This window comes from Adelges cooleyi, unplaced genomic scaffold (assembly GCF_023614345.1).
Source record: "Adelges cooleyi isolate 19-005CV unplaced genomic scaffold, UGA_ACOO_1.1 ACOO_flye_CR_arks_rails_tigmint_CR_PRNA_519, whole genome shotgun sequence".
Taxonomy (NCBI): domain Eukaryota; kingdom Metazoa; phylum Arthropoda; class Insecta; order Hemiptera; family Adelgidae; genus Adelges; species Adelges cooleyi.
The window spans coordinates 916,212-939,641 of NW_026096208.1; the positions used below are offsets into that span (position 1 = coordinate 916,212).

The 23,430-nt window shown below is 29.9% G+C and overlaps 2 protein-coding genes across 3 annotated transcripts in view; both read right to left on the bottom strand.

The window, feature by feature from the left end:
- The window catches only part of LOC126842364 (BTB/POZ domain-containing protein 9-like), an 81,368-nt gene that overhangs the window by 37,794 nt on the left and 20,144 nt on the right, over positions 1–23,430 (bottom strand). The window lies entirely within an intron of this gene.
- On the bottom strand, positions 3,381–8,974 carry LOC126842363 (BTB/POZ domain-containing protein 9-like). 2 transcript variants are annotated; one of them, XM_050579301.1, is made up of 12 exons: positions 8,859–8,974; positions 8,245–8,359; positions 6,741–6,824; positions 6,002–6,131; positions 5,595–5,825; positions 5,237–5,516; positions 5,047–5,170; positions 4,525–4,766; positions 4,244–4,445; positions 3,889–4,084; positions 3,705–3,825; positions 3,381–3,458 (listed from the first exon to the last, which is right to left on the bottom strand). In XM_050579301.1, exons 1-12 carry the CDS (start codon positions 8,905–8,907, stop codon positions 3,448–3,450), a joined length of 1,785 nt encoding a protein of 594 aa, XP_050435258.1. In that variant the 5' UTR covers positions 8,908–8,974; the 3' UTR covers positions 3,381–3,447. The 2 variants fall into 2 exon arrangements, with proteins under 2 accessions (XP_050435258.1, XP_050435257.1); XM_050579300.1 differs by lacking the exon at positions 3,381–3,458 and having other exon boundaries at positions 3,586–3,825.

Below are 23,430 nucleotides of genomic sequence, written 5' to 3' on the forward strand. Positions count from 1 at the left end.
GCTGTATCCGAACGAACCAGCTCTGACCGCTTAACTTCAGACAGTTCTTCTTCATTCATAAGTTTGTATCTGACGGCAGATAAAATTTTGGTTTTATCATCGGGATCTAGGTGGTCTTGGTTCTTTTTGATCCAGCGACAAACCGCCCGGAATATATCTAATTCGTTAGCATAAGCCGTGTCACGACTGAGAATTAGTTGAAATGCTTCCTAAAAAAAAAATATCTGTCATAACTGCTTACCTAACCCGAGCAATACTGATGTTTTATCATGTAAATATTATTACGGGCGTCAAGGAGAGGGAATCTTCAGATTGCAATACGTCCAAAGCGTGGATGTCGATGAAATTGAGCGATTCGATTTCGAGATTTTTGATTTGATAAAAAAGTGCCACAGCAAACAACGAGCTTGCGTTGTGTACATTGATGTTCCTCCGCAAATACTCGGTCAGTGAAAATTGTAAGTTTGAAAATTGATATACATTCGAGAGAATTAATAATTCCAACACAACATTACTCTAAAAAATAAAAATAACATTTGTATTTCGATAATCGATTTCTGAATAATATTTTTTTTCAATTAAATACATAAAACACAATCAATTGACCTTAACGTTCCTTAAAAAATGCACAACCTTGAAAAAAGTACTTTTTTGACCTTTAAATAATGGCCATCTAAGTCTACTATAAGTTACCTCGAGATCACTTAAATTTATTCGACCAGAATAAATATACTTAAGAAGTACTTTAACTGAGGTTGCTGATCCTTCTTTTATTGGTACCTTCATTTCACGTGATTCTATATGTTCTCCATACAGTAACGCACTATAAAATATACAAAACATTAGCACAAAAATGCATTATATTTGCAACAACCAGTATGGACTACAAAAGGTTTGGTTTTACACTAAAACTCATTTTAAATTTACTTTGTTTCATTTAAGTTGGTCAGATTATTCTGATCAGTTATAAAATAAGTAATACGATCAGATTACACAGTCATTATAACTTTTAGTTAACAAGATACGGTCCATATTACTAATTTATTTTAAGAATGAAAACTAACTATTATATGTTTTTTAGTATAAAATTTACAAAACATTAAAAGTCTTAAGGCCCTTAATGCCACTGTGTTTTTTTTCAAAAACATTTAGGCTGGATAATTAGAAAATTGGTGATACCATTAAAAAAATATCCAAACTAGAAAAAAAATATACAAAATTGACAAATTTGTATATTTTATACTTATTAAGGTATAATTATTACTGATAGAATAATACGCTACATGATAAGATTTAATTACCTGAAATAATCACTGCATGAGGCTAACACAACACGATGGGCGTGCAATTTTTCATTATCTACAACTAAAACAACATCCGAAAACCTAAAATAAATATCAAAATATATTATTAATATACTTATAAATACTAAAAAATTTAATATTACATTCTGATAAAGTATATGCATCTGTAATCCTTATTGAAGATAGTGTTTCAACGATAGCTGTTTAAGGTAATCAATAATGTGGTTAATAGTCATAATTTGTACCTAGCTAGTGAGTATATAAAACTGTCCATCTTGCTTAATTTTTTTAATAATCCGCCACTAAAAATATTTAATTCATTTGATGAGGATATCACTAAAGTCAAATTGAAGGAGGTGATAGTTCTATTCGCTGCACACTTTATTACAAAATATTAGATTGGTATGCCAAGTATAGATTTAAAAAAAATAAAAACGTCACTCCATAGATAAAAGTTTTCTCTATACATTGTGGGAATCTGGTAAATCTACCTATTAAGGGAGACGGAGTCTAGTTTTCATACAGCCCAATGTTCGATTTTAGTTTTTAGAATATTATGTATGTATTCGTTGACAAATTTCCTAGGTTTCTTAGGAAGGCGATTTTTAATTTCATCTATCGAAGATCTCCAAAATTAATTTTTGTTATTTTTGAAAGATCAGTAGTAATTCCCGAATTACATTTAAATTTATTTTAGGCATACCAAATTTTAAATTAAAAATTTGTTTTTTAAGAAACCTAGACTATTTATCAACAAATCCAAACAAACTTAAAAATTAGTTGTAAATATTTAATTTTTCTAATAATTAAAAACCACCAGTCCTTTTCATCTAATTGAATTTCTATATATATATATAGATTCAAATATATATATATCAATTATAGTAATATAACACATACCTTTCGTTAAGATACAGATTGCTAATGTTGCCGAACAATAGGTGAGCGTGATCGATTTGCTCATAACCAGCCGGATTGGACGAAGATGATGCATAATTGGTAGGATCAGAAAATGCTAAAAAATCAAAATGATTTTTCAAACAAATTCGTATAGTTTATTTACGAAATGAATTAGCATCCAGCTATTTGATTTATTATTTGTTTTTAAGATTGTGTATTTTAGTTTTTTAAATAAATTAATAATGATAGTTTTATTGCTCGGTGCAGTATTGTTTTATAATTGTAATAAATTAAATAATTTTTACGCTCAATATAAGGATAGAGCCTGAAAACATTCCGATAAACTTGTTGAAAAATATCTAATTAACTTCCACAAGTTTTTTTGATATCTTAACTTAGACATTATAACTAGTCAGTAAGTTATAGGTTTGTGAAAGGATAAGTAAAAACTTATTGGGCTATCTTTTAATGAGCAAATAGCCAGTACCGTAGATTACTATAATTTCCATAATTGTTTTCAGAACTTATCACTTAAGACTCTACTATGCTTCTATTATAAGATAATTATTTACGTGTATGAAAAATATCACGTACCTGGGGTTGACCTTAAAACGATGAGCACAATAAAATAAATAAACACCATCGTGTTAACGTTTTAATAAGATTTCTTAATACTATATGAAACAATTATAAAATAATTCACCGTCCATAGGTATTGAAAACTAAAATATATTGTTTTACTTAAATAGTGCACTATTGTTTAGCATTGGTGATAGAGTTTTTATAAGAAGAAAAAGTGTACACAGCTGGTGTGCATTTTTTTGTGCGACGCATCGTGCAGTGCAGTGCAAATTTAATGCGAAGATACCTATTAAATAAAAAATATTCCAGGTTTTTGTTATAAGATTTTTCGTGTAACCCTATTGTTGTATATTAAATAAAAGTTTCGGTTTTAAAAAAGTCAACGACACGGAGGACAAAAACTAAGAGCTACGTTTGCTTTCTATAAGTAAAATTCATCGAGAAAAGAAAAAGTGTTAAGAAATGTGTTCTTTAGATGAAAGAATGAAATGAAGTTGCTATACTTTTGTTTTAAACATATTATGATACTTTATCTAATATTTTAATGAATTTTTTTTTAATACGACACTGTATAATGATTATTTATATGTATGTGTTTTCTTCTTCTCTATCGGTCATAGGCACCTCTAAAACAATTAACCACTTGCTCTTCAAAACAGGGTTAGTTTTTCCCTTAAAAGAAAGACATTGGTTCATTAATATGGCATATTAATATATAATAATTGGTATATTAATATCAAATCATAATATTTTAGAATTTTTTTTACTTCCTGTATTTTAGAATTTTAGCGCTGTGTAATTATATCACAAACAAGGTTTGTATATTGAAATAAGTATTAAAAAAATGACAGTAACCAGTAATAAAATATGTAAAAAAAACCCTATTTGTTCCATATAGAAGTCATCCTTCGGACGAACCGTGGTTTTTACTACGACCCAAAAGCCGTGATATGAACAGCCGCCGTTTTGGTTGGAGAGGCGCGACGTTGGAATCTAGCGATACTTGAGCAGGTGCCTCCAAATGTACACATTTAAAGTACTACAAAAAAAAATGTTTTACAATTTAAATAACAACATTAGATTAATTACATTAATAAATTACTATCTCATTCTTTATTGAACAGCGAACGCCAGTAATTCGTATGTATACTATTATCCTGGGATCAAATTTCAACAACTGCCACGATCGTGCCGACTCGTTAGATTTATCTACAATCATGTACCAGTCTTTATAATCGACCGAAGTTTCAACAGTGTAACCGTAGGAGGTTCGGCTATCGCAATCCCAAAGCAGCAGCCTAAAAGTAATGAAAGAAGTATTATAATCCTTATCTTTATGCCAGGGTTAACCGAAAATTAATTTTTAAATATATAAAAAGCTGTATTCAATGCACAAATAATATAATTATCAAATACCAGAAACAATAGAAAAAGTTAAATGTTATGTCAACGGTTACCTCATTGAACTAAGCACATACGGCTGGGAGAGTTGAACCTCTAAAAACTCCTTTTCTAGGATATGATACATAAATCCCCTATTCTTATCGTAATTTTTATAGTCACCATCCAAAAGAATGTTTTTTTGGACTCTCAAATTCCATGACTTTCCTTCAATTACAGTTGCACTCATAGATGCTAAAGCAACATTGTACTTTGGAGCTAATTGAATTAAAATTAGTCAAGTAGACAAATATGTTTTTTTTATATTGCTTAAGGAATAAGTATGTGTTGTCCTTACCCACTAATCCGTTTTTGATTTCCACCAAGTGCATTTTGTCTGTATTGTACATGACTTTCAAAATGTCAAAAGTCTTATTTATAGTATTGTTGGTGCCAATAATTCGAATGTATCGAACAAATCTTCGGTTAATCCACAAACGTTGAACTAACCGACAATTGTAATTTGAATGATTTATTACACGTAACCAACTGTTCTGATCCATTGATACTTCAATAAAATAAGTGTAATACAAGTAAGACCTAAAGTATCAGTTGGAACAAACAAATTAATAGTTAAGTATTTTTTTTATAATTAAAAGTGTCAAAACAGAAATAGCTTTAAATTTGTCATGTGAAAATAATTTGAATAATGATTATAAGTCATACCAAACTAATTATTCAGTAGATAAACAATGTTGTGGATAACAATTTGATATTTTATTATAAGTGTAAATTAAATTCTTTTTTAACCAAAATTATTAACTATGTATGATATTATTCTAAAATCTTTAATTAGAAATATAGATAAGTAAATACACACCCTAAAACTTCATCACGTAACATAATTTCAATATAGTTAATATTCGATGGATGATGCAACATGATCATGGTACCACCGTTAATTTTAGAAGGTTTAATTCCTTGTGCAAAATTCACATTGGGTTCTAAAGAATAAAGTAGTTGATACTGTAAAATTTACTTAACATATATACATTAAGCATAGTGCATACCTAATTTCCCTCGATAGTTACCAAGTGCACTTATGAGGGACTCTTTTCTCGATTTTATGACATTCAAAATAATTGTATCCGAACAAACCAGCTCTGATCGCCTAACTTCAGACAGTTCTTCTTCATCCATAAGCTGATATCTGACGGCAGATAAAATGTTGGTTTTATCATCAGGTTGCAGTTGGTCTTGGTTCTTTTTAATCCAGCGACAAACCGCATGGAATATATCTAATTCATTAGCATAAGCCGTGTCACGACTGAGAATTAGTTGAAATGCTTCCTAAAAATAAAAATGTCTGTCAAAACTGGTTACCTAACCCGAGCAATACTGATTTTTTTATCATGCAAATATCATTACGGTCGTCAAAGAGAGAGAATCTTCAGATTGCAATACATCCAATACGTAGAAGTCGATAAAATTGAGTGAACCGATTTCTAGTTCTTTGATTTGATAGTAAAGTGCCACAGCCAATAACGTACTTACATTGTGTACATCGGTGTTACTCAGCAAATACTCGGTCAGTGAAAATTGTAAGTTTGAAAATTGATATACATTCGAAAGAATTAATAATTCCAAAACAACATTACTCTAAAAAATAAAAATAACATTTGTATTTCGATAATCGTTTTCTGAATAATATTTTTTTTCAATTAAATACATAAAACACAATCAATCGACCGAACGTTCCTTAAAAAACGCACAACTTTGAAATAAGTACTTTTTTGACCTTTAAATAATGGCCATCTAAGTCTACTATAAGTTACCTCAAGATCACTTAAATTTATTCGACCAGAATAAATGTACTTAAGAAGTACTTTAACTGAGGTTGCTGATCCTTCTTTTATTGGTACCTTCGTTTCACGTGATTCTATATGTTCTCCAAACAGTAACTTACTAAAAATATATACTTAAAAATTAAATTGTTAAGATGTTATTGTTCATAATATATTAAATTTTCATTAAGCAAGTAAACGAACAATTAAACATTTTTGTTTCGATGCCACTGATGAGAATGTATTGTATTTACAATGATGTGTTTTTATTTTTTTAAATATTTTTATTTTATACTTCTGTGTATACCAACGATATATATTAGGCTACTTAACCGATTTTTTCATGTAGCCGCTATTAAGATCAGATATATATATATATATATATATATATCAGAAAATCATAGTGGTTGTACGGACCGTATTGCTATAAAATAATATCCATGGTTAAATGTTTTTCCGGAGAGCATAATAAATAAATAAGGTTTTTATTCTTTTCTTTTTTTTATAACATTTACAAAACATTGAAAAATCCTAAGGCACCTAATGCTGCTATGTTTTTTTTTTAGGCTAGTTGATGAGGAAATTGGTGATACCGTTAAAAAAGAGCAAACAAATTATATAAATAAATATCAAAGTTGAACAACGTTTTTCGATAAATTTGAATAATGCTTATTAAGGTATCATTATAAATAAGGAAAGAATTCCATGAATATCATTAAGAATAAACTACCTGAAGTATTCACTGCGTGAGGCTAACACAACACGATGGGCGTCGAACTCTTCATTATCTACAACTACATAAACATCCGAAAACCTAAAATAAATATTAAATCAAATTATAATTATAAACGAAAGTACTAAAAATGAATAATAATTTATGTATAGTTTAAGATAAAATAATACAAAGCAATTGAAAAGTAAGTTTAGTGTTTCTTTGTTGAAACTATTGTTTCAGCGATAGCTGTTTAAGCATTATCAATTATTTTGATGTCATAATTTGTATCTATTTGTAAGTGAATTCTTCCTTGAAATTCCATAATTTTATTGGTTAACCGTCACTAAAAATATTCAATTAACTTGATACGGATAATACTAAAGTCAGGTTGAAGGCTGTGATAGTTCTTTATTCCAAAAAAATATCACGGTGAAAGGACATAAACTATTTACTCGCTTGCAGTCAGCAGACAAAGCATCAGTGTTGCATAGCTGATTTGTAAAATAAATATTGTGTCGTTTAAATTTGACAAGCTTCGAGAGAGCCTAATTAAAGATGCCTTTATAATTGGTCTTTATCATAAATAGCTAAAAAATTAACCAAAGCCTATTATTAGGGGAAGATAAATTAACAATAGAAAATGCATAGGAAATTTGTTTGTCAGCGAAGTTATTTAAGCAACGTACAGAGGGAATCAATCAAAGTGAAAATGTTTTAGATGTTCAGTCAAGGATAGAGTCAATTCAAGAAGAAGTTCATAATATATTCCATTAGCATTCAGCTCAATGGAGTCAAAATAGAGAGACATCCTACACACGGTACCAAAGCAGTTATAACAGAGGTACTAAGTTAGATTCTAATAATGTCTATATTTCTAATCCTACAATCTGTGAATCAAAATTTAACTATCTTATTTTATGAGTACAATGTTAAAATACCTAATTGTAAACGTTTTAAGTTAAAAGCTGTAAGATCATGCATGGTTAATGAAATACGTGGGTCCTCAGAAAGTTATTTTATTGGTTCTATTAATAATAGTGGTAAGACTGTTCTGACTTGGTTGGTTGAATTATATACAACCGGTATTGTTATGGGGTGTCAGCTGGACGCTGGTGCCCAGGTTAACATACCATCAAAACAAATTTTTTTAAAACTAAAAAAAAAATCTATTTTAAACTGTTTTATAAAGTAGATTTTGACCGCGCTACAATATTAGGTCTACCTACTTGTAATATATTTGATTTTCCTAAAATAATTAATTGTGTTAAGGATACCTACTGATAAACACATTATAAATAAATATAATGATAATTTTGAAGGCCTATGCATCCTTCCATAAAATGTCTTATGATCATAATGTCCACGACATAATTGACGCGCTAGGAAAAATATCATTCTATTTATATGATCAACTAATTGAAGAACTAAAAAAATATGTGTAAATCTAAAGTAACAAAAAGGTTACGACACTTATGGAATGAGTTAATTCAATTGTCCTTGTAATTAAGAAAAAACATACCTTTTGCTTAGATACAGACTGCTAATGTCGTTAAACAAGAAGTGGGTGTGATCGATTTGCTCGTCACCGGCTGGATTGAACGATGTCGATGGACACCCGGTAGGATTAGAAAATGCTAAAAAATAAAACTGATATTGCATACGAATTTGCATAGTCTATTTACGGTATGAACTTGCGTCGAGCCATCTGGTTTAACATTTTTTTTTTTTAACAGTGTATTTTAGTTTTTTGCAAATGAAATAATAATAATAATTGTATTGCACGAGTGAAGTATGGTCTAATAATAATTGTAAAATCGTTTAACAGTTTTTTTAATGTTTAATATAAATTTAAGAACAGAGCCTGAACTAACTTTTCGTTCAATTTGTTAAAAATGTCAAATTATCCGCCACTAAAGCATTGTAGAGCCCATCTTAGACACAATAACTAGTCAGTAAGAAGGTTTGCGAAAGGATGAGTAAAAACTTATTGGGCCATCTTTTATTGAGCGAATACCATAGATTCAGAACTTACCGCTTAAGAATATACGCTTAAAGAACTTATTGCTTAGGATTATAAACTTTTATTAAAATAACACAACATTTATGTAGTCTTCTATGAAATATATTACATACCTGGAGTTGATCTTAAAACGATAAAAGAAATACAAATAATAAGCATCATCGTGTTCAATATGATTTAATAACACTATACAAATCACTAAACACTACAAAACAATAAACCGTACAAAGGTGACAAAGTAAACTGACTGATATATTTTGTTCTATTGAAAATGGTGCGCTATTTTTTTTGCATACTCGACAGAGTTTGTGAACAAATAATTGAGTACACAACTAGTGTACGTTTTTTGTGCGAACATTACACTTCTAGCATTATGATACGGTTTTTTTTTTGTACAATCCTATTGCCAGATACTAAACGGGAAATTCGGTTTTTAGAAAGTCGACGGAGGCCAAAAAAGGGGACCTATGTGTTTTTTCTTTAAGAGAAAAAAAAAATATATAAATATATAAGACACATTCAAGTCAAAAACATATTTACCTATTGAATAGAATTTCGGTTTTCAGAAATTCAACGAAATGGAGAATACGAATACTAATTTGTTAGGGATTATGGAGATTGATAGATTTTATTATTAAATCTTATTATGTTATTTTATTTGAATTAGTATATTTTAGAATTTACGTGTTGTGTAATTATACCAAAAAACGTTATAATTGTCGAAACCGTTCAGTTTTAAATTTTCAATTATTCACGTTTTGTGCTAATTGAGCCCGACTGGATTTGGGGATTTTGATGTAATTATTGCGAAAATTGTGTTTTTTAACGTCAATAAAGTAAATATTATCTTACATTTGATTAAATTAAATTTATTCTTATGTATATATTATCTACGACAGTAATTTGATTTATTATTTAGTTTATTTAAACTAAGTACATAAGTATTACACTGTTATAAAATGTGCCTAAAAATAAAATTCATGTTCGTTAGCTATATCATGAATTTAGATTTGTATTATTTAATTATGAGTAAAGACATTGTTTATTGTTATCTCCTTCTAAAATAAATTCAACATTGACAAGTTTAAATGGACCTCCTTATCCAAATGTACCTTGAGTTAAAGTTAAGTCAATTATTACTGCGATACTAAAAATTATATATTTATCTAAATATATGCCCATTCAGGTTTTTTATTTAAATATATTAAGTTAGGATTAACGTTCACTAGTCAAATAAAATGTTCGGAGAGTATGAAAAGGGAATTTCATTGATCTTCACGTAAAAACACTTAGTAGGAACATTTAACAATTCTTTTTTATATAATAGCATGGTCAATAAGAGACGTTTACAGGTATTATTTTTTTTTATGATTTTATAATTATAGAAGCATTTATAAGAACGATCCATACATATTTAAATTTATGTGACGCCTAACATTACATAAGCACGGTATGGTATTCGTTCGAAAATCAATTTAAATGTCTTCTAACGGGATGTGGTAATAATCAAGATCCAACAACTTATATGGGTTGGGAAAAACATTTTTGTTTAATAGTAGACATACGCGAACAAATATTGTTGTTAATAAGATAATACGAGTATATAGCTATTAGTCATAAGTGAACATTAATTTGAATGTTATATATATAAAGCTAAAAAAATGTGTACTAACATATAATATGCAAAAAAAAATCCCCATTAGATCCTTATATGTGTAGGCCTTCGGGCGAATGGTGGCGCTATTAAAGACTTATAAGGCGTAATATCGACCGCGACCGTTTTGGGGCGGCGTTGGAATCTTGAGCAGGTGTTTCCAAAAGTACAGATTGAAAAAGCTACCAAAAAAAAGTTTTGAACAGTTTAAAAAAAACCTCTTAGATTAATTATATTACTTCGTCTTTTTTTGAAGTGCGAACGGCAGTAAGACGTATATACACTATCGGTGTGGAATCAAATTTCAACCTCTGCCACGATCTTGTTGACTTCTTAGATTTATCTACAATCATTTTCCAATCTTCATTATTGCCCGAAACATGAATAGTGTAACCACAGGTTCTGCTTTCGCCGTCATTAAGCAGAATCAATAAATAATTATAACACTAATACAATTCTGATCTTATCGCCAGAGTTAAGCAAAAATTATTTTCAAAAAAAAAATAAAAAGTTGTATTTCAGGCATAAATCATTTAAACAGTTAAACAATAGAAGCCTAAGTAAAAGTTAAATGTTATATAAAAGATTACCTCATTGAACTAAGCACATACGGTTGGGCAGAAAATTATTCTGCTGTAGCAAATTTTTAGCGAAGGTACCTATTAAATCTATACATTTTCTAGGTTTTGGTTATGAAATATTTTTCGTACTCTTTTTATATGTATTTTTGGTTTACAGAAAGTTAACGAAACGAAGGCCAAAAAAGGCGAAATGTATTTTTTTTCTTTAAGCGAAATATATATTCATAAAACTTGCTCGTTGGGGGAAGATATGAAATTAAGTTACTATACTTTTGTTTAAAACATATTATAATACTTTACATAACATTATAATGATTTTTTTTTTCTGTTGATATCTTATCAAAACTTCTCTGAATACTAGAATAGTTTTCTATTTAACTGATAGATCATTAGGTTTTTCTAAAAATAAATTAGTACTCTGAGGGAGCGAAATATCACCCTGATCACCTACTGTAAATACGACACTAAATTATATAATGATTTATAATGATTAGTGTAAACAAGTATCTTAAACTAAACATTAATCATAAGGGCAGAAAATAGGATGAAGCATTATTAAGAAAACGTAGCATTCGGTGTAAAGGATGGTTAACAACCGTAAGAGGTTGAATAAGGAGGACTGTAAAATAGAGTATGGTTTCTAGTACTATAAAAAGGAACACATTTTCTTATATCAAATAAAATATCAGGAACATTCAAGGAACCATTGAGAACAGATGAGATGGATTTAAAGTCAGCCTCTGTACGACAGGTTGAGAGTAAGGGTATGTTTAAGTTTACACGAATGAGTGAATAGTGTTGAAGTGGGTGTGCTATTTTTAGTAAATAAGCGACATAGGAGAGAAATCTATTTTGAACATGTTCTAATCTAATCAGATATTTTTCTAGGTATGGATGCCAAATAATTGCACTATATTCTAGAATAGACCGAACTAAGGTAAAATAAAGAATACGAAGGCGGTTTGCAGACTTAAACATCGATTTATTGCGTTTTATAAAACTCATCACTTTGAGTGCTTTACTGACGGTAGTATTGATATGATAGTCAATGTTCAAAGACGGTGTATAATATATACCTCTAAGATCCCTCTAAACAAGAAAACTCGCTGGAGAGGAATATCATTAAGAAAATAAGAGTAGGAGATGGGATTACGTTGCCTGGTGAAAGTCATAATATGGCATTTGTGTATATTAAGCCCAAGTCCAAAGTGTTCGACCCGAAAATAAAACATGTTAAGCTCAGATTAAAGCGTGAGACAGCTTTCCTAGTCGTCAATTTTTAAATATATTTTTATATCATTGACAAAAAGTAAGAATTTAACCTTACTTATCACTTTGTTTATAGAATGGACAATTAAAATGAAAAGTAGAAGGCTGACATGACCACCCTGCGAGACACCTGGTGATACATTAGTCATGGTAGATACGGAATTGTTTAACTTGACGTATTATTTTCTGACCGTTTGGTAAAAGGTTAGCCAAGAAAGCAGCTGTTCAACCACGCCTAGTGCTTAGAGTTCTCTTATTAGGAGACCATGATGAACCGTATCAAAGGCTTTTTTTAAAATCAGTTATAATCACATCGACCTGGCTACTGCGTTTTATAACATCAGTCAAGTAAGATGCGAATACAACACTGCTAGTAAAAATTGATTTTCCTGGTCTAAAACCATGTTGTTCCTCGACAACTATATGATTCAAGCTTCTTTTAATGTTTGAATAAACTAGAGATTCAAAGAGTTTAGGAATATGGGGGATGATTGATATTGGCCTATAATTTTTAACATAAGATGATTCACCAGATTTATGGACAGGTGTTACAGAACCAATTTTCCAAACAGAAGGGAAAACGCTTTCTGTTAAGAAAGCGTTGTTCTGAAAGTTTATTATAATTGTATATTTATAGTAGAATTGACAGTCTATAATAAAATGAATTCAATTTTTAATCACAAACACTTTTTTACTCCAAACATTGTAACATGTTCCCATTTATAACATTCAGCCCAGACCTTAATGCGAGGTATAATATTCACCCGAAAACCAAACAAAAAATCTGCTAACAGAACGCGTAACCAACTATTTTCAAATGTTGTCACTACTGGAAAGAGGTAATTGATTAGGGAATTCCGTAATTATTAAGATTTTCATCAGCCAATTGACAACGTCTTGAGTGGGTTGGGATAAATAAAACGTATAAATACAGACAAACGTGATTCTATTTTGTTATGTTTTAAAAATAATATATTATAATCTATAGTCATGTTTGAACATTAAAATTAACGTTTAAAAATATACTTATTAAGCATTAATAATGACAGTCCTCTAAAATAATAATATGCAAAAGACCCTATTGGTTCCACGTAGATGTCAGCCTTTATGCGAACGGTGGCAATAGTAACCGATGATCGAAGAACCGTGATATCGACCATCGCTGTTTTGGTTTGAGAAATCTGATTGGAGCAGGTGCCTCCAAATGTACACATTTAAAATACTACGAAAAAAAAATTTGTTAACAATTTAATAATACTATTAGATTAATTATATTACTATCTCATTCTTCAATGAACAGTTAACGCCAGTAATTCGTATATACACAACCAGCATGGGTTCAAATTTCAACAACTGCCACGATCGAGCCGGCTCATTAGATTTATCTGCAACCATGTCCCATTCTCTGTTATTGACCGAAACTTCAACAGTGTAACCGTAGGATTGCCCATGGAAACTTGAAAGCAGCATTCTATAAATAATGACAATAGCAATATAATCTTAGTCTTATTACCAGAATTAGGCTAATATAATTTTTTAAATATCGAAAAGTTGTATTTCAGGCACAATTAATATAAATATTAAATTATAGAAACCATAGTAATTAAGTTGAATGTCATGTAAGTTATTACCTCATTGAACTAAGCATATACGGTTGGGCAAGTTGGACCTTTATACACTCCCTTTTCAGGTAATGATATGAAAAATTTCGAAGCTTTTCGTAGTATTTTAAGTTGTCATCCAAAATGATGTGATATGGCAATACCGATTTTCCTTTGATTACAGTTGCACTCATAGAAGATGAAGCAACATTGTGCCTAGGAGCTAACAGAATAGAATAAGTCAGTTAAACAAATACGTTTTCTTAAATTATTATAGGAATAAGTGCGTGTTGTTCGTACTTATGAATCCGTTGTTGATTTCTACCAAGTGCATTTGTTCTGTATTGTACATAACTTTCAAAAAATCAAAAGTATTAATACTATCATTATTGGTGCCAACAATTCGAATGTATCGGACAAGTATTCGGTTAATCCACAAACGTTGAATTGACCGACAATGATAATTTGAATGATCTATTACGCGCAACCAAACGTTCTTATCTGTTGATACTTCAATGTAATAGGAGTAAGTCCTAAAGAATTAAAAAAGTCGATCAAATGAATGGTTGCGTTTTTTTTTTTTTATAACTAAAGATGTTAATAAAGCAATTATTTTTTAATTATTGTGCGAAAATAATTGGAATAATGATTTAAAGTCGTACCAAACTGATTATTCGATGAAAAAACAATGTAGTAGATAATAATTTGACATTTTATCCATGTTAAAATTAAATTATTTTCTGAACTAATCAAAACTATTATTGTTGTACAATATAATTAGTGATAACAATATATATTTTTTCCCAAATTGTTATTAAAATAAAGTGATATTAAATCAATAATGAGAAATATTAAAGTAAAAAAAGTAACCTCGTATTGGATCTTAAAATGATCATGGATAAGTTTCAATCATTTTTTGAGAATCTATTAAACAATCAAACAGACGACGAAATAAACAATATAGATGGAACTTGGAGACCGGCTGAGGAAGAAATATATACTACAGTGAAACCAGAAGTGCCAGAACCTAGTTTTGAAGAGACTAAATCAATAGTGGAGTCACTTAAGAATAACAAAGCATCAGGACAGGACAACATAGATCCGGAGTTACTCAAACTTGCAGGACGGGAACTCTTAGAAAACTTACATAAAACCATCTCAATTATATGGAAGCAAGAAAAACTAGAGAAGGATTGGAACACCGCTGTTATTTGTCCGATTTACAAAAAAGGGGACCCCCAAGAAAGCAGGGGCATATCCCTATTGGACACTGCTTACAAGGTCTTATCAACAGCCATTTTACATAGACTCGTAAAGTATTCAACAGAAATAATATGTGAATATTAATGTGGTTTCATGCAAAGCAAGTCCAAATGTGACCATATATTAACCCTTCGATAAACTATGGAAAAGTTCTATGAAAATGACAAAGATATACACATGATATTCATCAATTTCCAACAAGCTTATGACAGCATTATTGGATACTGGCTATGGTCATCACTTAGTCTTTTCGGAATAAAGTGTTGCGATTCAAGCGCATTGTGTAAAGTGCGTTTTCTTGGAGAAACATCAAAGGAGTTTGAGGTCAGTCGTAGATTGAAACAAGGGGACGCGTTATCTTTCAAGAGACACAAAGAAAAAACTATACATTGCCTAATTACACCCCATAGTTATGTACGGGTGTGAAACGTGGTCCACGACGCAAGGTGACGAGAATAAACTATAGACCTTCGAAAGGAAAATACTTAGGAAAACTAATGGATTTATATTAAACCTTAATATTGGTGTATACGAGAGGAGAAAAACGCTGACTTAAACAGACTGTATAATGCACCTAATTTACAAAAATTTTTGAGGTCGAAAAAGTTAGATTGGGCTGGTTATGTATGGCTAGCGAAGGTTGGATTGATTAGACAAGTACTCAATAACAAGCCAAATAAAAAACGACCTGTGGGAAGACCAAGACAACGGTGGATGGACCGAGTTAAAGATGACTTATAGAGATTAAGAAATGAAGCGAATATTGAAGATGCAGAGTATCGAGAAGGTTATAGGGCTCTGGTAGAAGATGCAAAGCGCCTGAATAGCTCGTGAAGCAAATAAAAAAAGTAAAAACATACTCAGCTTTGTTGCTTAACTTCATTTCGATATAGTTGATATTCGATGGATGATCTAACATGATCATGGTACCGCCGTCAATTTGGGAAGGTTTTTTCAGAGTACCTTGCGCAAAATTCACATTGGGTTCTAAAGAATAAAGTAGTTGATACTACATAATTTACTTAACATATATTATAAACATTGAGCATACCTAATTGCACTTGATAATTATCGAGTGCACGTATGAAGGACTCTTTTCTTGAATTTATGACATCCAAAATAATTGTATCCGAACGAACTAACTCTGATTGCCTAACTTCAGACAGTTCTTTATCATCCATAAGCTCATATCTAATGGCAGATAAAATTTTGGTTTTGTCATCATTATCCAGTTCGTCTTGGTTCTTATTGATCCATTGACAAACCGCACGAAATATATTCAATTGGTTATCATACGCTGTGTCACGGTTAAGAACAAGAATTACTGCTTCCTAAAAATAAATGTTTCTGTCACAACTAGTTTCTTAACACGAGCAATATTTATATAATGATATAAAATATCATTACAGGCGTCAAAGAGACAGAATCTTCAGATTGCAATACGTCCAATGCGTAGATGACGATATAGTTGAGCGCATCGATTTCGAGTTCTTTGATTTGATAGTAAAGTGCCACAGCAAATAACGAACTTATATTGTGTACATTGAAGTTCCTCCGCAAATACTCGATCAGTGAAAATTGTAAGTTTGTAAAACCATATATATTCGATAGAATTAATAATTCCAAAATAACATTACTCTAAACAAAAAAAAATTACATTGAATGTGTATATAATATTCATTCTCTGAATTATATATTTCATTTTTTTGACCTTTATATACCGGTCATCTAAGTCGACTATACCTTACCTCTAGTTTACCTAAATTCAATCGACCAGAATAAATATACTGGAGAAGTACTTTAACTGAGGCTACTGATCCTTCTTTTACTGGCACATCCTTTAGACGGGATTCTTGATGATCTCCATACAGTAATGCGCTAAAAAATATTTATTTTTTTAAGTTTAAACAATTACATAAAAATAATAAAATACAATCTTTCGTGGTTCGTAAACAAATAGTATGATACAATAAGAATACAATGTGATAGTGTGATACAATATAGTGAGAATTATTAACTAGAATTTTTAAATATTAAATTACAATAAGTTTTAAACGAGTGAAAGTTGGATGAGATGAACGTATCAATTTTTAATTCATTTATGATTTTCATTATTCTTTTGCTTGGAGTATTACTTGCAAAATCATTTACTTTTATGTTTAGATAAAATATATTTTTAGACCGAGTACTTCGAGTAGGAATGTGGAAAGAAAAACAAATTAAAAATTCAGGACAATCAATAATGCCGACAAAAAGCTTATATGAAAAATATAAATCTAAACGAAAACGACGTTGTTCTATTGTTTAGATGTAGAGAAGAGACAAAAGTGGAGAGTAAGAAGAATGAGGTTCCCTGGGTATTGAATATTTAAATGAAAGAAAGCGCAAGAATTTTCGTTGAACTTTTTCTAATTTGCATTTAAGACCTAATTGGTAAGGAGACCATATTACCGATCAATATTCACAAATAGAACGTATCAAAGGGCAGTATAAGGATTTCAAGGTATGTTTATTCGTAAAGTCGGCACAATTTCAATTAATAAAGCCTAAAATTTTATTTGACCTGTTAATATTGTTATTAATGTGACAGTCAAATTTAAGTTTAGGGTCAAAAAGAATACCAAGGTCCTTAAGAGGTCCCAAAGTCCGATGTAGTATTTCACCATTGATATAATAAATACAATTTGGAACCACTCGAGCCCTGGAAAAAGTCATTAACTGGCATTTATTAATATTAAGAGAAAAATTATTAATAGTACACCATTTGTAAAAAAATATTGAGTTCAGACTGAAGTAAGTCAGCATCAACTTTACAATTTACTTTACGGAAAGTTTTGATATTATCAGCAAACATTAATTTAGTGCAATTTTGAAAAGTTATGTCATTAATGAAAATAAGAAATAAAATTGGTGCTAAGTGGGATCCTTGAGGAACTCCCGATGTAACATGTATTAGATTAGACCAAAACTCTTTATAAGCTACTATTTGATAACGATTTCCAATGAAGGATATAAGCCAAGATAAAATAGAGCCACAAATACCAATCTGTTTTAGTTTTATAAATACGATTTTATGATTGATTTTATCGAATGCCTTATTAAAATCAGTGTATACAACATCAACATTAAAACCATTAGAAAGGACGTCAGATACATAAGTATGAAAATTAAGTAGATTAGTAATCGTACTCTTATTTCTTCTAAAACCATGTTGATCATCTACGGTTACATTATTTAAATCAAATGAAACTTTATTAGCAACTATAGATTCAAATACTTTAGGTATGGGGGATAGCAGCAATATTGGCCGGTAACTAGAGATGACTTAGGAATAGGTAGAATAAAACTAGTTTTCCATGCATCAGGAAAAATACCAGCGGAGATAGATAAATTAAACAAGTATAAGTATGGTGGAGAAAGAACATAGTTACAATTTTTTAATAATATACAAGGAATTAAATCAGGACCAGGAGAGGAGTTTAAAGTTAAAGAGCTAATAGATAGGAGTACCTAAATTAAATCAATAGAACAAGAGTGTATAGGGGAAGAAAGAACTTTAGGGGGGTTATGTAGTGGATTAAGTAATATTAACACAGTCATAGTTTTCATAAACACTAGAAAAATAGTTTGCAAAAGCATAAACAATTTTATTAGGAGTGTTAAGCTCTTCATTACTTAAATACATGTTATTTGGTAAAAAATTATTTTTACGTTTATCATTGATAAATTTCCTAAATTGACTTGGTCGGACTTTTAAATTGTTTTGAATTTTTGTTATGTAATTTTGATAATATTTTTGATAAAAATTTACATTAAGCACGAAGATTAGAAAAAATAACATAATCACACACCAAACCAGAACTCTTTTACAACTTATATGCAACTTTTTTCTTAAATATTAAATCTTTTCGATTTTTACTATAATATAAAGGGTAGTTCGATTGATTTTTAATTATATTAAGTAAAAATATATCAATAATTTCATAAATTATGGAATAAAATAAAGTAACAGCTTGATTTATATCAAGACCTTTAAATAAACTATTTCAGTTAATCGATGCTAAAGTGAAAGTTAAACCCACGTAGTTACAATTAAACAAATTATATATACATAAATTATATTCAATGGGTTCATTAACAATTTTGGGAATAGAAATATGTAAGCCTAGATAATAAATATCACATGGAACAAGAGGATAAATATATTTATTTACATTTTATTATTTAAGTCAGAAAGAACTAAGTCTAGAATTGAACCAGTAGTATTCACAACATTATTAAATTGAGATAAATTAAAAAAGGATATTTTTGATAGAAAATCTGAATCAGTTTTGCTTAAATTAAAAAAATCAGGAAAAAATCCCTTAAAGCTAGGCAGCCATTGAAGTTTAAGAAGGTTGTAATCACCAACCAAAATTATGTTTTTAACATAAGGATATTTTAATAGTAAATTATTAATGATGTCAAAATGAATATTTTAAATTTCAATTTCAGTACGTGGTGGAAAATAAACATTACCTATTATAATATAATTAAAATTAATTTTAACAATGACAAAAATATGTTCAGCTGGACTACACGGTACAGGTAATACCCGAGAATGATATTTATTTTTAACTGATAGTAGGACACCACCACCTCTGGAGCAATTACTCGTGGTTTGGTTTCGGTCGCAGCGATAAGTTACATAGTTATTGAGGTTTAACTCAGATGTAGTGAAATTTGGAGATAACCAAGTTTCACATAAATTGATAAAGTCGTAGTCAGATAATACATATACTACGCATTAAAACATTTAATTTGTTATTGAGTCCGTGAACATTTTGCATATATAAATTTAAGTTATTGTGAACTGGCCCATTAGATAGTTTTTTGAAATGTTTGGTATAACTTTAACAAACTTCATAAATAAATTAGATTCACCAGACTTTTTACGTTCATCAATTTTTGCTATGACGTCACGAAGTTGATTACGTTGCATTAAGGTGCGATCCGGAGATATACGAATGGACCCGTAGGCTTGAGAAGTACGCAATTTGTGTTTATTTATAAGTACAACAAAACCATCAGACGGTTCTACTAAAGTAACTTTTAATGGACGAAGTTTGTTTGATTTACGGCCTAATCTAGAGACTACTGTCGTAGACAAGTTAGGATGTATACAATCAGAAACATATTTAATTAAAATGAATCATTCTCTGCGGTATTTTTACCAGATACAGGAGCATTAAAAATTATTAAATTACGTGTCCTTGACTGTCTATCAAACACTTCAGATATTATAGTTTCATCTGAGGGAGAGTTTGAGGCTTCAGTATTAGACAACCGAATTTCTATTTGGTTAACTCTATTTTTGAGTGTAGTAGTACGGCAACCCAAGTCACGCAGTTGACTAGAGACTTCGTCAAGTTTACTATCAAGTTTAGAGAAAAAGGATTCATGCTTTGTAACCGATTTTTTATTTCATTTACTGCTGCAAGTATGTTATTAATTTTAGAAGGTAAGGCTTAGAGCATTTAGAACACTTAACAAGATCATTATCAACCACCACACAGTTACACTTAAAACCATTCATTCTATAAAAATAGCGACAACGCAACTAGCCCGAACGAAAGTCAGTGATACACCGAATATACACAATATTAGCCCAAAAATGTATTATGCTCGCTCCATTTAGTAAGGCAAAATGTATGGGATACAACAAGTGTGTTTTCACTCATTTTAAATTTACTCTTATTTAATTTGAGTTGGTTAGATCATATTAATACACATAAAATAAGTAATACGATTAGTTTAAACACTCACTATACCTATTGGTTAACAATAAACGGTCCATAAAATCAATTTATATTAAGCAAAAAAATTAACAATTATACCTTTTTTTGTATAACATTTACAAATCATCAATAATCTTAATGAACCTAATTCTGCTGTTTTTTTTTCAAAACATTTAGGATAGATTTGGAAATTGTTAGTACCGTAAAAAAAATAGCAAAACTATTTTAATAATGTATTATTATTACTAAGATTATAATATACTAAATGATAAGATTTATTTACCTGAAATAATTACTGCGTGAGGCTAACACAACACGGTGGGCGTGCAATTCTTCATTATCTACAACTAAAACAACGTCAGAAAACCTAAAACAAATATTAAAATATATTATTATACTTATGAATACTAAAAATTCATAACGATTAATGTATACTATTATATCTTTAAGAATAATAAAGAGCAATTTAAAAAAAATGGTTTAACTTAATTTATGATTCATCTTAAGTCATTTGTTCTGCATTATAAATATCGTCATCTTTAGTACATATTGATTTTAGGTTACAGTTAATTTTAAGTTCCTATTAATTATAGAAATAAAAAACCCAGTACAGTGGGGTCAGGGCATAGTGGGGACGGTAATTACGATACATCGTAATTAACATACATTACGATACATTATTACGTACATACATTATTACGATACATCGTAATATAATACAATTATTTTCATTAACTGTTGACTGTTGATTTACTCACACATAGCAACCTAGAAACTGACTACGGCCAAAATGTAAATTTACCCTATTTTTGGTGGTATATTTTCCTAAATAAAAAAAAATTTTGACTACTGATTTTTGAAAAAATTGTATATGTTTTAGGTCCATTTTATATCTACCTTCGGTCTAATTTTCAGATCTAAATGTCTAAAACTTTGCTTGAAAAAGTTAAATATAGAAAAAAATTCTATCCCTTCTAAGGGACAGGGTTTGTGACATTTTTTTGGTTTGTTAATGTTTATCGATAGTACTATGTTTGAAAAACAATTCTTATAAATTTGGAACATTTTAAACTATTTTTGAAAAAGTTATAGTGCATCGTAATTTTACGTTGAAAAATTTGTAAATTTTTTAGGTGTTTTTCTCGATTTTGATGGGGAAAGGGTGACTTTTTTAACTTTTGGTACTTATATAGTACCTTCCAGGTATGATTTCTGATCTATAAAGTTGCTACACAAAGTCGGTCCAGCGGCTTACAAGATATCGTGGGACCAGACACCAAAAAAAAAAATTAAAATTAAAAACACATCATTGTAAAAACAATACCTTAAAATGCTTAACCAAATCCACCCAAGGCAGTCATAACACCTTGGAAATGGCCCCAAAGTCAGTGGATTAAGATACATATAGTTATTTTTAGCTCATATCAAAACAAAACATTTTAAATTATTATTGATGCATTAACTAAATGGCTAGAAGTATTTCCAGTAAATGCGATGACAGCAGAAACAGTCATTATAAAAATGTCTGAGTTAATTGCACGTTTCGGAATCCCGAGAACAAGCGATGGCGCAAAAAGTTTTTGCGGTGTTGAATTTCAGGCATAATGTAAAAAACTTGTTAGGCCTTAACATGAGTACCTTTTCACCCTGCTAAAACGGGTTTGCTGAGTCAGGTGTTAAAATCGTAAAATAATTTTTTGACATTTTCACTTTAAAAATGTTCTACTTCATTAAGTTATTTAAATAAGTTTTTGCTGATGTATTGGAATACACCTCATTCAACAACAAGCGAATCTCCCGCTCAACTTATGTTAGGTTATTTGACTATATATTATATAATCTATCTATATAATATTAAAAACGTAATTATAGTTAAGTATATTATTTTTTATTTTATTTTAAATTAAAAAAAAGGAAAGAAGTGTCATGTATCAGCAGTTTATATAAACATATATAGTTGGGATTGTCCACCACACACGAGTGCTACACTGGCACAATATTTCATTTGTGTAATTTGGGTTTCATAATAAACGTCAGCTAAAAATCTAATTGTGTTTTACTTTCATACTAAAGTATAACAATATGTCTAGACCCAAAGAATTTGAATAAAGTCATCAAAAGGTTATTTTATCCTCTTCCTACTTTTTATGTTATCAAGACTATATTGTCTAACGTCCAATATTTTTTAGCATTACATGCCAACTCGGTTTCTGGATGATTCCCCTAGATGAAGAAACATCTAATCTTTGTACTTTTAATACACCCTTTTTTTGATATAAATTGTATAGATTGTCATATCGTAGACTGAATTGTACGCCTGAAATCTTTAATAGGACAAAGTTAGATCTATTTACTTTAAAATTATTTGAAATCACGCTGTCTGGCGCCCAATCTATATCTAACTCTGTCTCTAGTGACCACTGGAGTTGGCACCACACACGAAAAATGTGTGTTCGGCATTATCCCAGGGATGTTGACAGTACACGCATACTAGACTATTTAGGCGTTTAAACTCGTAAAGGTATGCGCCATGACAGCCA